Source organism: Notothenia rossii (assembly GCF_949606895.1).
Source record: "Notothenia rossii genome assembly, chromosome: 9".
NCBI lineage: Eukaryota > Metazoa > Chordata > Actinopteri > Perciformes > Nototheniidae > Notothenia > Notothenia rossii.
In genome coordinates, this window is record NC_136907.1 from 20,030,953 (window position 1) to 20,046,010 (window position 15,058).

Here is a 15,058-nt window from a genome sequence, read left to right on the forward strand (position 1 = left end):
TACCTACTTTGCAGATGTAGGTTATTAATACAAGATATAAATAGACACACATTACAGTGAAGTGATGAACACATTAATCCACCAATGAATAAATTAAAATATAAAAATGGCCAACTTGCATGACAAATACTTTTACTTAATGTACTTATTTTTAATCCTCATACTTTTGTTTGCTTTGACTTAAGTACAATGTTGAAATCAGGATTGTTACTTGTAACAGAGTAATTTTACCCCGCAGTATTGTTACTTTTACTTAGTACTTCTTCCACCTCTGGTCAACAAGGTATTATTGGACAGATCTGTATCATTTAATGCGTAATTTTTTTTTCTATATTGCTTTTAATCATAAAAAGTATTAGAAATGTGCACTTAAAGCTGTCAAACATGCCACCAGCAACATAAAGGTTTGCAAACCAAAATGACGTTTCTGTTAAATGACGTGTTATTCTGCAGGAAAAGGCCGACAAGTGACGATCCTCTGGAGATGCCAACAACAATTCACAGTTCTCTTCCTGTTTTCCCATTCCTTTGGAGCTGGAAAACGACTTTTTTAAAACTGCATCTAGATTTCTACATTAACGTTATTGCTCTACAGAGTGGCGAGCACGTGAGAGCATATTCTTTCACAACTCTCTATTAGGGATTAAAAGCTGGTCCATGACGTTAACAATTTCATCTTTGTTTTAATACCTTGTTTTTGTTTAGGGTTCGGTAACATTTAGCTGGATTTAAGGCAGGGAGGACATTTTGATCACATGCTCCAGAAATGATGTGCAGCTTCCTGTCCTGTTATTATGGACTGCGTTTGTTGTTTTGTCTCTATAGGGACTCTCAATAAAGTTTATTTTGAAATAGTCAACCTTGAACTTGAGCACAAGAGAAGCTTCTTTAATAACTAATGTTTTTGGAAGGAAATGCTTTATGGAAACATAAAAAAGAAGATCAGCGCGAGGATTTTTGGTTTTGGCACTTTTTCAAACTTAACCTATTTTAAGTGGTTATAGAGAATACTGTAACAAAAAATGGTTTTGTTTAATATTGATTATAGCCAAACTAAAATATTTTATTTATTTATTTTATAGTTTATATTTTAAATAGCTAGTTTCATCTTTATTATTCTTATTGTTTATTTATTTTCATATTCTTTTTCATTTTGTTGGTATTAGTTTTCTATTTATTTTATATTATTATTATCATAATTGATTTGTATTATTGTTTTTTTTAATATATATATTATACAAGGGTTATCCCGACCTGGTTGACCTGAATCGATTTTCTTGTTGTTTCTTGTGTATGAAAAGTACTCTAAAAATAAAGCTTTATTATTAATATTAGTAATAAATATACCGTGCATAGAGGAGTGCAACTGGGGTGAAATGGCTCAAAGGTTTAAAGCTTTCGCACATTTGCACTTGTTAGTATCTGTCTCGTTATTAAGTCAAATGTAGCTAACGTTAGCCTCCTAAATCCAATAAACTCCTGATTGCAGACACGCCCTATATATATATATATATATATATATATATATATATATATATAAAGTGTGAATTTGTGAAATCTGTGCAGGATTATTGTGTTTGTGTATAAAGGGTTTTCATCATGGAGGCTTAGACTGGATCACAAACAGGACCAGTTTCACAACCACTCTGTTTTTTTTTTGTATCATGGTGAATATTTAGTTTGGCGGCTGGGCTTTGGCGGCTTTCCACATATCTTCTTTGTTTTGAGTATCTAAAATACCTCGGACGAGTTTCAGCAAGACATAAGTTGCAACATGTGTGTGTGTGCTTTAAGAACATCAATCTTTTACAGCTAACTTTTAATGTGACTTGTTGCTTATTTTACAAGAGAAACACCTACAATATAAGCATGCATATACTTTTTAACACATTTTTCAAATGAAATGTGCTAAATTATTGAACTTTTCACTATTATTATTATTTTATATTCCCACTATTACAAACATGTAGGAGACCCCTACAGTTTATGGGATCATTTCATAATATTTTTGTGGACTCTCCTCCTGCATGTCTCCTCTTTTATTGTCCTGTTGCAGTAACTTTCCATAGGCGTGTTTTTTATAGGCATTTCCTAATCTCCTCCTCTCGTGATGAACCTCTTTGTCACTTGTCTCTACATGCTTGCTGGTTCTTTACCAGAGGGAAGGCGTGCCTTCCTGCCTTCATCATGACTGATGGTTTGGACCTTACATTGATATACTCTTTATCGGCTTAAATCAAAGTACTTCTCAAGCATTTTTATTGGTTTTAATTATTATGCATTTATAAGGTATGTTTTTAATATTGATGGTAAACATGTGATTATTATTAATCTTTTAATATCTATTTATATATATTATCATGCTGGACAATTAAGATATGCTTCTTTGTATTGATCCTTTCTCTATTTTATGGATATTGTTAAGAAAAAAAAGAACATAAAGTATTTTATGAAAATAACATTATGTAATGTGATATATTCAATATGTATTAATATATATATATATACACTGCAGCATAGCTTGGGGTTCACAATATCATCATTTATTTGTATACCTATTTCTTAATTTGGAAAGTAATTTAAATTCTCAAACAAATGTTGTGCTGTGCTACTATATATATGTAAAGTAGTAGGAGAAAGGAGGGAGCTGTGGTCTCAAGGTCCTAGGTGCCTCAAGGGGCGGTAACCCTCGAACCTCCTGGTGGACACCGGTGGTCAGGGAAGCCGTCCGACTGAAGAAGGAGGCCTTCAGGGATTTGTTATCCCGGGGGACTCCCGAGGCAGTTGCAAGGTATCGACAGGCCCGAAGGGCAGCAGCCTCAGCCGTGGCCGAGGCAAAGCAGCGGGTGTGGGAGAAGTTCGGAGAAGACATGGAAAAAGACTTTCGGGCGGCACAAAAGTTGTTCTGGAAAACTGTCCGACACCTCAGGAGGGGGAAGCAGGGAACCATCCAAGCTGTGTACAGTAAGGATGGGACGTTGTTGACCTCAACTGATGGAGTGTTAGGGCGTTGGAAGGAGCACTTTGAGGAACTCCTGAACCCGACAACTCCGCCCTCTATGTTAGAGGCAAAGCTGGAGTATGACGGGGGATCGACACCAATCTCCCGGGGGGAGGTCACTGAGGTCGTCAAACAACTTCACAGTGGCAAAGCCCCGGGGGTGGATGAGATCCGCCCAGAAATGCTGAAGGCTCTGGGTGTTGAGGGACTGTCATGGTTGACACGTCTCATCAACGTTGCGTGGAAGTCGGAAACAGTACCGAAGGAGTGGCAGACCGGGGTGGTGGTTCCCCTTTTCAAAAAGGGGGATCAGAGGGTGTGTGCCAATTACAGAGGCATCACACTACTCAGCCTCCCCGGGAAAGTTTACTCTAAGGTACTCGAAAGGAGGGTCAGGCCGATTGTTGAACCTCAGATTGAGGAGGAACAATGCGGATTCCGTCCTGGTCGTGGAACGACGGATCAGCTTTTTACTCTCGCAAGGATCCTGGAGGGGGCCTGGGAGTACGCTCATCCAGTCTACATGTGTTTTGTAGACTTGGAGAAGGCGTATGACCGGGTTCCCAGGGAGTTACTGTGGGAGGTGCTGCGGGAGTATGGGGTGAGGGGGTCTCTACTCAGGGCCATCCAATCTCTGTACTCCCAAAGCGAGAGCTGTGTCCGGGTCCTCGGCAGTAAGTCGGACCCATTTCAGGTGAGGGTTGGCCTCGTTGGCCTCCGCCAGGGCTGCGCTTTGTCACCAATCCTGTTTGTAATATACATGGATCGGATTTTGAGGCGTAGTCGTGGGGGAGGGGGTCTGCAGTTCGGTGGACTAAGGATTGCACCACTGCTTTTTGCAGATGATGTGGTTCTGATGGCTTCATCGGTCTGCGACCTTCAGCACTCACTGGATCGGTTCGCAACCGAGTGTGAAGCGGCTGGGATGAGGATCAGCACCTCCAAATCTGAGGCCATGGTTCTCAGCAGGAAACCGATGGACTGTCCACTCCAAGTAGGGAATGAGTCCTTACCCCAAGTGAAGGAGTTCAAGTATCTCGGGGTCTTGTTCTCGAGTGAGGGAACAATGGAGCGTGAGATGGGTCGGAGAATCGGAGCAGCAGGAGCGGTACTGCAGTCTCTTTACCGCACCGTTGTGACAAAAAGGGAGCTGAGCCAGAAGGCAAAGCTCTCTGTCTACCGGGCCATTTTCGTTCCTACCCTCACCTATGGTCATGAAGGATGGGTCATGACCGAAAGAACGAGATCGAGGGTACAAGCGGCCGAGATGGGTTTTCTCTGCAGGGTGGCTGGTGTCTCCCTTAGGGATAAGGTGAGAAGTTCGGTCATCCGGGAAGGACTCGGAGTTGAACCGCTCCTCCTTCGCGTCGAAAGAAGCCAGTTGAGGTGGTTCGGGCACCTAGTTAGGATGCCACCTGGGCGCCTCCCTAGGGAGGTGTTCCAGGCACGTCCAGCTGGGAAGAGACCAAGGGGTAGACCTAGAACCAGATGGAGGGATTATATCTCTTCTCTGGCCTGGGAGCGCCTTGGAATCCCCCAGTCAGAGCTGGTTGATGTAGCCAGGGAAAAGAAAGTTTGGGGCTCTCTGCTGGAACTGCTACCTCCGCGACCCGACCACGGATAAGCGGGAGAAGATGGATGGATGGATGGATAGTAGGAGAAACTGGAAGCAATCAAGTGAAGTACAAGTATATTGACATTTTATTCAATAAAACCTAGTGATTTGGTGAATACAAAGCTTAACTGGAAGTCTATTGCAAAATGATACTAATATTGTTACAACATCAGTTATTATTTCACTTAATGATCCTATGACTCAATGTCCTGCATGAATCCTACTCATGCAATCTGTGGTTTCTTAATCTCAGTATGTTCCCAGAAGCAGAAACAAAGACTTCCCAAAACAGACAGTGAGTAACAATGTTTAAAAAACAGAGACAGAAAGTCATAAATGTTTCAAAAATGTAACTTTTACACAGCTAGACTGAAGCACTTTTTTATTCGTCACTGCAAAAATGTGTAGCCCACAACTTTTTCCTTGTGTGCATTAAATATTGTTTTCACTTGTGGTTACAGGGTGCAAAATATAAAAGGGTGTCCACCAGCAAAGTGAATGGCTGGTAAATGCTGATTTATCTTCTGTCCGGTGTGATGCAAATGTACTGCATTATGTTAGCAGAATTTGACTTGTAAATGCTGTGGTGTCCCAATCTGGGGTCTCATGTATAACGCCGTGCGTAGGGTTGATGTGGGAAGGTTGCTTACAAAGTAGAAATCAGAAAAATAGATCCATACATTTTCCGCCACTTTCCAATTCACCAAACATTGCGTACCGGCGAGGAAAGTGCGTATGGCACTTCCTACGCCGGTGTCGGTACACGATCGGCTCGGGGTACACAATCGGCTCCGGTGCATATCCGTCGCATCCGTCATATGACGATATGCACCCGAGCCGATCGTGTACCCGAGCCGATCGTGGACTGATACCGGTTTCCCTTTATAAATCACAACCGACTCGAAATGCGGTGGAGCTTTTGCGGGCTTCACGTAACGCCCATATTTGCCTATAAATAGTAAAAGAAACTATGGTGTACGGCAGTTTCTACGGAATGTTTGCGATTTATTTATTTCATTCATTAGGCTTGTTTGAGACGCGTTGCGGCTCGCCTCGAAAGTAGACGAGAATAGCCGATCGCAGCCGGGGGAGGTCTCAAAAAGCTCGCCTGAAGTCGGACAGCTCCGAGTCGGCTTCTTCTTCTGCTGCTGCTTCGCCTTCTTCTTCTCTCAGTTTTTGGGCGGATTGCAAACAACTTTAAGGTGCATTCCGCCACCTCCGGAGTCGGCTTGACTAAGTTTGCACTTATAAAGAATGCACACATGTGTTTAATCGTTAATGTCAGATATGTACTAAGTAAATACATTTGTTCCTGCTCCAGATTAGATTCAACTCTATTGTTATTTCACATATTACAGGTACTGAGACAATGAGAAATGCAGTTTAGCTTCTAACCAGGAGTGCAACAAGCAGTAAAGTGAAAAGTAATGTACACAATCTACAGAATAAAAGATAGAATGAAGTGAATGACAGCAGCCTGTGAGCAGTATGAACAGTGTGTATGAATATGCTAAGATATATAAAGTATAAAAACGGTAAGCAGTGCAAGTATAGTATAACATATATAGATATTAATTTCATGATGATAAACATTGTGGAACAATTATGAAAAATGTGAATGGAAGTGGCGACGTAAAACTGACACCAAACAACAACAAACTTTTACCGAGCCAATTGGAGAGTTTCATCAGCAGCACGGGGTAAAAACCACCAATGAGCGCTCAGCTCGAGATACTAGCGAGTCGTTTCCCATCAAGCATTTCGCTTCCGCAGCCCGTGGAGAGGAACTGCGGCGCCTGGCCGCGCCTCGGTTATGGCTGGAAAGGATCCGTCTTGTGTAAAACTCTCGCGAGAGTTCACAAGTCACGTGGCTGAATGTTTACGTTTGGGAGGCAGCCTTTCAGTTACGATCGTTAACATCAGTTGGCCACAGCAAATGATGGTGAGAAGCTAAACTATCTATTAATTATGTCAATGACAGGGAGTGTGATTGTTGAAATAGGGTGTTAGCGGTCTTGTTGGTGTTCAAAGAAGAATGACAACTCTGTAGATCACCAACACTATGGTTTATTTTTTATTTACAGGCAAGTCAACGTTGTCGCAGTAAAAGTCCCAAGATAGCTCCTGGTGCAATAAAATGTTCCCTTGCAGTGTTTTACTATTAAGTCTGATGTTTCTCTACTAATATTGCTGCTGCATTAATGTGTATGTTGCATCATGTTACTGCTGTAGATGTGTTTCCGAGCCGCTCCGATTACAACGAGAGTTACAACGAGAACGTGACGTCATATTTACACTAGACGGATCCTTTCTAGCCATAACCCGCGCCTCGCTCTCAAGGCTGTGGGCGTCTTTGTCCCGCGAGATTTCAACGTCTCATGTGAGCGAGCCTCCAGAGCAAGTCGGACAAAAATGACTAACCATCATGCAATGCACGAGCAAGACGTTGATCGAAATTGCGCAGGTCTGCGCAGGTCTCGCTTGTCTCAAACAAGCCTACTCATTTTGACTGACTGCATGGAGAAGATCGCAGGAAATGACGACAGAACAGCTAAAAAAAACATCTCACACCGTGTCAGATTCTGGTTATTTTGGGGAGGTCGAGATAAATCATACTCTTTGGTGGATGCAGTTTGAACCAGAGTAGCAGCATGGAGGTCGGATCGTCACCAAAATAAATAAATAAGTGGTCCGAAAAAGGTTAATGACAAAAAAAATACACATAGCCTTCCTCAGGCAGTGTGTTTGTACCGGGAACAGGAGACCCCCCCTTGATGAGAAACTTTACGAAATGATCGGGGAATCCCTCCGGAGTGGAGTCATGACGACTGGATCTGAATTATTTGTTTGTATTTGGTGGTTTGCGTCCCAGCTGCCGATCAGCTGTGCGCAGCTTCTCCACTGCAGCCTGTGCATCTCAACCCCCCCTCCGCAGCAACTCTATATCCAACAGTTAAAGGAAATACAACTAATGTGTTGTGTTATATTAGCTGTACAATTTACCACATATGGTGCTCTTAGTTTCCATACCTCCTGTGTTTTACGAGCGATTTATCAAGTCGTGGCAAACGGCATAAAACATGATTAAACATGTATTAAACATATATAAAACCATGCTCGTATCGACAACCTATAGAAATGCAAAACGGCGTCCGTTTAGACGTAATTCTGTCCTCCTGCTTACCGCATCATTTATGAGAAAACATTTCATAACATTAACACAACATATTCGAGGTGGTTGTAAATAACATTTCCGTATTTATTTATTTCTCCAAGTTATGTTTTTATGTGCACTGAGGAGTCTCAAACAGGCGTTTGTTAAATCATTTTAAGATTGGCTTTAATCAATGTTTGAAAATGAATTCTTCATATATGATAAATGAGAGGTAACATTTTATTTATGGTATTATTTCCACACATTTCTCTCCATTCTTCCTTCTGCCAACGGTGTCGCAGTTTCTCGTCTCTCCCGTTTTTGTGCTTAGTGCGTACGCATGGGTTAGAGTTTGCGTGGAGGACTGCACGTTTTCCCGTCAAGCTAGTATTCTATAAATCGCAAACATTCCGTAGAAACTGCCGTACACCATTTTTTGAGCGTATATCCCTTTATAAATGAGGCCCTTGATCTTCACAATGGTGAGCAGAATCTAAACAAACGACAACAACAACAATCGTTTTTCTTCTTCAGGTTACATACCTTAAGGAGCGTGTCTGCAGGGATGCCGTCCATGTGCAGAGTCGCACTGTCATCACCCATTTTGCCTTCTTGGAAAACTGGTTGCTGTTCTCGCAGATTACCTTTGCGGTGCTTATCTAGACAGAATGAATTACAGGGTAAAAGGTCACCAAAATAAGAATACATTGTTTTAATTTCAAGAAGCATAAATCCATGCAGATAAAGTAATATTCTTTTGTGCATAGATAATTCAACCCAGTCTCATGGCATTTCGTGTTATAGTCATCTATTGATTAACATGATTTTCGCATTTTTTTCGTGTCATATAGAACGATTTTAAAAGCAATGTATTTCTATTGGTAGTAGGCTTGTTTGAGACGCGTTGCGGCTCGCCTCGAAAGTAGACGAGAATAGCCGATCGCAGCCGGGGGAGGTCTGAAAAAGCTCGCCTGAAGTCGGACAGCTCCGAGTCGGCTTCTTCTTCTTCTACTACTACTTCTTCGCGTTCTTCTTCTTCTTCTCTCGGGTTTTTGGCGGATTGCAAACAACTTTAAGGTGCATTCCGCCACCTCCGGAGTCGTCTTGACTGGGTTTGCATTTATAAAGAATGCACACATGTGTTTAATCCTTAATGTCAGATATGTACTAAGTAAATACATTTGTTCCTGCTCAAGATTAGATTAAACTTTATTGTTATCGCACAGATTACAGGTACTGAGAAAACGAAATGCAGTTTAGCTTCCAACCAGGAGTGCAACAAGCAGTAAAGTGAAAAGTAATGTACACAATCTACAGAATGAAATATTGAATGAATTGAATGATGAATAAACAGTGAGGGGTATGAATATACACAGCAGCCTGTGAGCAATGAACAGTGTGTATGAATATGCTAAGATATATAAAGTATGAAAACGGTAAGCAGTGCAAGTATAGTATAACATATACAGTATAGATATTAATTTCATGATGATAAACATTGTGGAACAATTATGAAAAATGTTAATGGGGGGGCGACGTAAAACTGACACAAAACAACAACAAACTTTTGCCGAGCCAATTGGAGAGTTTCCTCACCAGAACGTGGTAAAAACCACCAATGAGCGCTCAGCTCGAGATACCAGCGAGTCGTTTCCCATCAAGCATTTCGCTTCCGCAGCCCGTGGAGAGGAACTGCGGCGCCTCGCCTCGCCTCGCCTCGCTCTCAAGGCTGCGGACGTCTTTGTCCCGCGAGATTTGAACATCTCATGTAGGCGAGCCTCCAGAGCAAGTCGGACAAAATGACTAACCATCATGCAACGCACTAGCAAGACGTTGATCGAAATTGCGCAGGTCTGCGCAGGTCTCGCTTGTCTTAAACAAGCCTAGTATGTTTCGTGCCTTAGTTTGATAGTTAGTGTGGGAAGCTGCTTCTGTTGTGTGTTTAACCTAAAAAAAAAAAATCTAACAGTTGATGTTTTTTTTTGCATTTACAGTCATTTAGCTAACAGTCAGACATAAAAATCTTTATGGGAGGTGTAATTTAACTGATTCATGCTTACTAACTCACAGAAGTCCCAGAAACAAGGATTAAATCCAATAAACAGGTAGTAGGAAGAGGAGAGGGAGAGGCATTGAGAAGGTCAACAGTAGCTAACTAGCATAGATGTTAGCATTGCTAATAAGAAGTTAGCTAGGCTCATTAGCTACACATTATTAAATTGTTAAAGGTGGGGCAGGTAATTTTGGAGAAACCAGCTCGAGTGCGCTAGAATTTGAAAATACACAGCCGGAAAAAATCTGCCACTTCCTTACAGAGCCCGTCCTCCAACACACACGAACACGCACATGACCAATGAGGGCACGAGATAAGTTTGTGCACAGATGGAAGGATGACAGGCAGGTAGACCATCCAGTTATTTTAGCCGGGCCGGCTAGTGCTTTTTACAGCGCTACGGTTTCCACAAATGACATTTTTGTATGTTTTTTTTGTCACAGCACTTAAGATATTCATTGCTATCGGGATGTTAAGAGCATTCCATGGAATATAACAAAAAGTATATCTCGAGCCAGTTTCTCAAACTTACCTATACCCCACCTTTAAGTAATTCTAACAGGAGTGCTATCTGCAATTTTCTGAGGTATTAATCTACACATCTGCTAAAACACTTTTTCAAAGACCATATGAACAGCTTAAACTGTTTTGGTCTAAATTGGAATATCTTGATTTGATAGTCATGAAATGTGAATCAGACATTTATATTTTCATATTTTGATTCAATTTTATGGTAAAATACCTGCAAAACCAACGCTGTTCACATCAAGTTCAAGTGTTGTGTTAAGTGCTTCTTCATGGTGACACTCAATAAGCATGGAATTAATCAACAATAATAACTGATCATTTCCTTGATAAAGACATGAAACATTTTGCTAAATGAATCTAAACCATGTAATTTGTAAATCTAAGTAGTTTCTTTTTGATGTAAGGGATCGAGTTTAAGATGTGGATTGTTACAAAAGACCGTTTAGACGGTGGCTTCATGTGCAATCAATCGTATTTCCAAACCAGAAATTGCACCACTATACTGGTAACCATAGGTTTATAATTTAATACTGCAAATACATTTTAACTCTGAAACAAATTGACAGTAACAACAGCTTTTATTTCATCATAGATCACGTTGCTTTACAGTATCAGGTCCCCAAACAGTAATGTGACATAAAAAGGGGAACAAGTCCTGTTTGACTTTTAGAGTCCATAAACGAATAACAAATACAAAGGAGAACGTAAAAAAAGTACATTTTAAGGGTTACTTTAACCAGTGTGCTAACAAAACACACAAGTGGGGTACGAATAGAGAGAAAGTTGTAATTAGATATCGTCATGTGAGGTTATCTTTTAAATGAGATTTCTATCTTGGGAACTGAGCTTTCACTTTTGATCTTGGCTCGATACTGAAGTGAGGAGTCACACGGTAAAAAGGGCTCAATACTGTCTGAGGAAATCTGCTTCTAACATCCTCATTGAACTCCAGAACTCAACCAGACAACACAGCATTAGTTCAATTAAGAGTATGAATTGTAGTTGAAGTTGTAAAAGTATTAATTTAGTGGCCTTAAATACCAGACCTTTTTCCCATTAATCAGAGAAAATAATAATAGTTTTTTGGTAATATAGAACAGCTAACAGGCCTCCAGTAATTCCAATTCGATCATTTTTTTATAAATGTTTTGCCTTATTTCTTTCAGAAAAGGGAAATCCTCACAATAAGTTCTGCCTACACAACTATTAAGGGTTTGTTTTACAGTAGATTGCAGCTCAACTCAGCTTTAAGGAGAGTTTTAGCTTCTTTCAGCCCTTTGTTTTGATTTAACAAACTCAGCTTCTATTCTCAGTTTCCACCGGCAGCAGGCCGACAAGTTGTTAGAAGTCACTGTACACTACATCCATTCATAGAATATCAATAGTTTAACATTAACCGTATACTTTTTTAACAAACATCTTCAATATCTTGTGAAAAAGGAGCTTCAGCTATCTTTTTGAATGCGTCACATAGGCAATTACACAACATTAAAGCACACATAACAGATCAGAAGGTATCAGCATACTAAATACTAAAAGGCTCGGATTGGGAAGTCCAGTTACATGACAGATTTAGAGATTTAGAATTACAGATCTGAAATAAAGTAACTGTCAAGTACAGTGATGGAAAGTAACATGGAGATGGAGAGCACATTTACTCAAGTAGTTAACATTTTATGTTCAAAAATATGTTACTTCTTAAATGTGAAGTTTTGCTGCTTTTGCTTTAAAATATTTATTAGCCTATATATTTAAATGTGTTTAGAGTTTTTTTTGCAATGACTTTACTCCGAATACTTTAAGTAGGCTACATATTCCTAATTGTTATTAAATACAAAAAAATTAAGTACCATTTTTTATGCAGTACTTAGTACTTAATTAGAATACCTGTTCCAGCAACATCACTGAAACCCTGACACACCCTGAAGAAGATTCACAAAAGATTTAGCATCTCTGACAGGGGAGGCTTCAGCTGATGACATCACTTTGGATTACCTTTGGTTAGCTTTTAGGGAGGAGTGCACCCTTAAGATAATATCACATGAAACTTATTGGCCTTTTAAAGGTAGGGTAGGTAAGCATGGAGAAACAGGCTCGACTCGAGTAAGCTAGAATTTGAAAGTAAACAACCGAAAAAAATATGCCCCTTCCTTCAGACTTCCTTACAGAGCCCCTCCTCCAACACACACGAACGCGCACATGACCAATGAGGGCACGAGATAAGTTTATGCACGAGATGAAATGCGGACAGGCAGGTAAGCCAAGTCCAATTATCTGCCTATTATAATTGCGTTTTATAGCGCCACGGCTTCCACAGATGAAATATTTGTATATATTTATTGTCAACGCATTACATTTATTCATTGCTATCGGGATGTTAAGAGCATTCCATGGAATTTAACAAAAAGTGTTTCTGAAGTGAATTACCTACCGTACCTTTAACTCCACTGGTTTTTGATTTTAAGGTCAGAGTATAGGTTTTTAAAAACTGCATTCCTTAAGTGTGTCACAGTGCCTGTTAGCAAGAATGAAAACCTTGAACACTCACTTTTCTTCTACCTGGATGCAGTTTATTTTTAGAGGTGGTATTTCAGCAATGCCTCGTCACTTGCAGGAAAAGAACATAACACATTATTAGCTTTATCTTATATTAGCCAATGTATATCATCTAAATAACAGGTTGAAATGTACTCTTTAGAATAGCTTGAACTGGGATCATCACATGTAAAGTTAACCTGACTCAAGGTTTTACTTTCCATGTCAGTACAACAGCAGCAGAACAAGGTGACCCAATTTAAGAAACATTTTATGAGAATTTAAACAAGCTAATAAATAGAGCCTACCTTACTTTGAAAAGTCACTTAATAAAGCTTAGTCGTTCATGATCTGGGGTTTTGGGGGTGGCTTGGGTGTCATTAAAAGGAAAACAAAGACTATTGGCGTCAAATCACAGTTTGAGAAAAGAAAGATGAACATTTTTACCAAGAATTTCGTTAAAATCCTAATTAAACAAAAATAATGAGAATGGCATGTGGAAAAACTTTAAATAGCAACCTGTTTGACAACCTTTAACAGCACATCTAGGCTACAGTGATTATCACATGTAACGTTGGTCTACAAGTGTGACCCACTATACATAAGTGAGGCTTTAAAAAAGGTAATTGATAGAGGGCCAACTTTAGAAAAGTCACAATAATATTGTGGAAAATTCAACTCTGTTTCAAAACCTGGTGTTTATTTTTCGCACAAAACAAGTGAAAAGTAACTTACAGGTGTGTTGCAGCGCTTCGTCCGAGAGACAGAAATTAACTTCCTCAGAGAATAAGACAAGAGAGAAAGAACTCGGCTTGCGTTCACACCATAGACTGTATGTATAAAAGTTTCCACCCACTTCATCTGCAGAGTTAATGATTTCGCAACTTTAAGAAGCGCAGTGTTTGCTGTGAGCTGACAGATGGAGGATGTCCGGGTGAGTCATGTTTTACGCACGGATCCAAACAGCTGATTTCACGGAACAAACCGAAACTTAAGGTGACCAGAGCCGAGGTTGGCCGAGAGGACACCGTGTGGTGCTGGTGAACCCAAAAGGAAATTAAGGAGTGCTCGTTTCATGTGCAGAGGCATTTGTCTCTGTGGGTAAAGGCGCACGAGGAGCGCAGTCATTTTACACAAAATAGTTCTACCTTACATTAGGGGTCATTATCTCTGCTTTGAAATAAGTTTGCAAACGTCCTCCTTTCCTTACAAAAATACTGTTTATCACACTGGTTTACTCAAGTAATGTCCTTCAGATAAAAATCATTATTTTCCATGCCACTTTATAATGTATAGGCTATTTCTTACTTATTACTCTACCTTCTATAAGACATTACATCAGCGGTTCCCAACCTGTGGGATACCCCATAGGTAACCCATAGGCATTGCAATTGGGCCGCCACATTTTTTATTTTTTTATTTTTTGTGTACAGGCTAAAGACAGAAACATGGACATAACAATAACATAGGAGATTACATTCCCATCTCAAACAAAAACAGAATAAATAAAGATACAGTCAGTAGGATCACTTCAACATTTCGCAAACAAAAATAGGTTGACAACCAGATATCCAAAAGCACAACATGGCAAGAATATGTATTGTTCCTTTAATCCCACTCTTCGTTAGAGCTCATTATTTCCCATTTCATGGCGTGTTGAGCCACCCTTTGATTTTGTGTGGCAATCATTTTTTCTAAAATAAATTGTATTTTTAATCTACTCTTCAAACACCTTACATTAAGATTACTCCTTGATCGACTTTTAAAAATATGTATTTTAGCCAGAAGAATAGTTGTATTTACATAAATATTATGATTTGTATGGAAACATTTTCATTATTAAGATTTATTTATTTTTAACCTCTTTTCCTTTCTCTTTCTCGATCCTCCTTAGCAATGGTCATTACAGTCCTTGACAGCGGTCTGTACTACTGGATCAACAACGTGTCACATGTTCTGAATTGACCAATCAGAACTTTATTTAGCCTCCGTATTGTTTATGGTTGAATGTGGGCTGCGAAAAAAAAAATGTGATTCTTAAGTGGGCCCTGAGTTGAAAAAGGTTGGTAACCGCTGCATTACATATTACTTGTTAGACGCTTTTATCCAAAGCGACTTATACTCAATACTGTGGGCAATCCCTACAGGAGCAATTTGGGGTGAAGTGTCTTG

At 40.0% G+C, this 15,058-nt stretch overlaps 1 protein-coding gene across 1 annotated transcript in view; it reads right to left on the reverse strand.

Annotated features, from left to right (window-relative positions):
* The window catches only part of LOC307018119 (hexokinase-2-like), a 23,804-nt gene extending 9,843 nt beyond the window's left edge, over positions 1-13,961 (reverse strand). The window contains exons 1-3 of the mRNA XM_079648214.1: positions 13,622-13,961; positions 12,900-12,958; positions 8,314-8,429 (exon numbers count right to left, since the gene is read on the reverse strand). Coding sequence (XP_079504340.1) covers positions 8,314-8,373 — 60 coding nt within the window. The 5' untranslated portion in view covers positions 8,374-8,429; positions 12,900-12,958; positions 13,622-13,961. The remainder of the gene's footprint in view (positions 1-8,313; positions 8,430-12,899; positions 12,959-13,621) is intronic.
* Between the last annotated feature and the right edge of the window lie 1,097 nt (positions 13,962-15,058).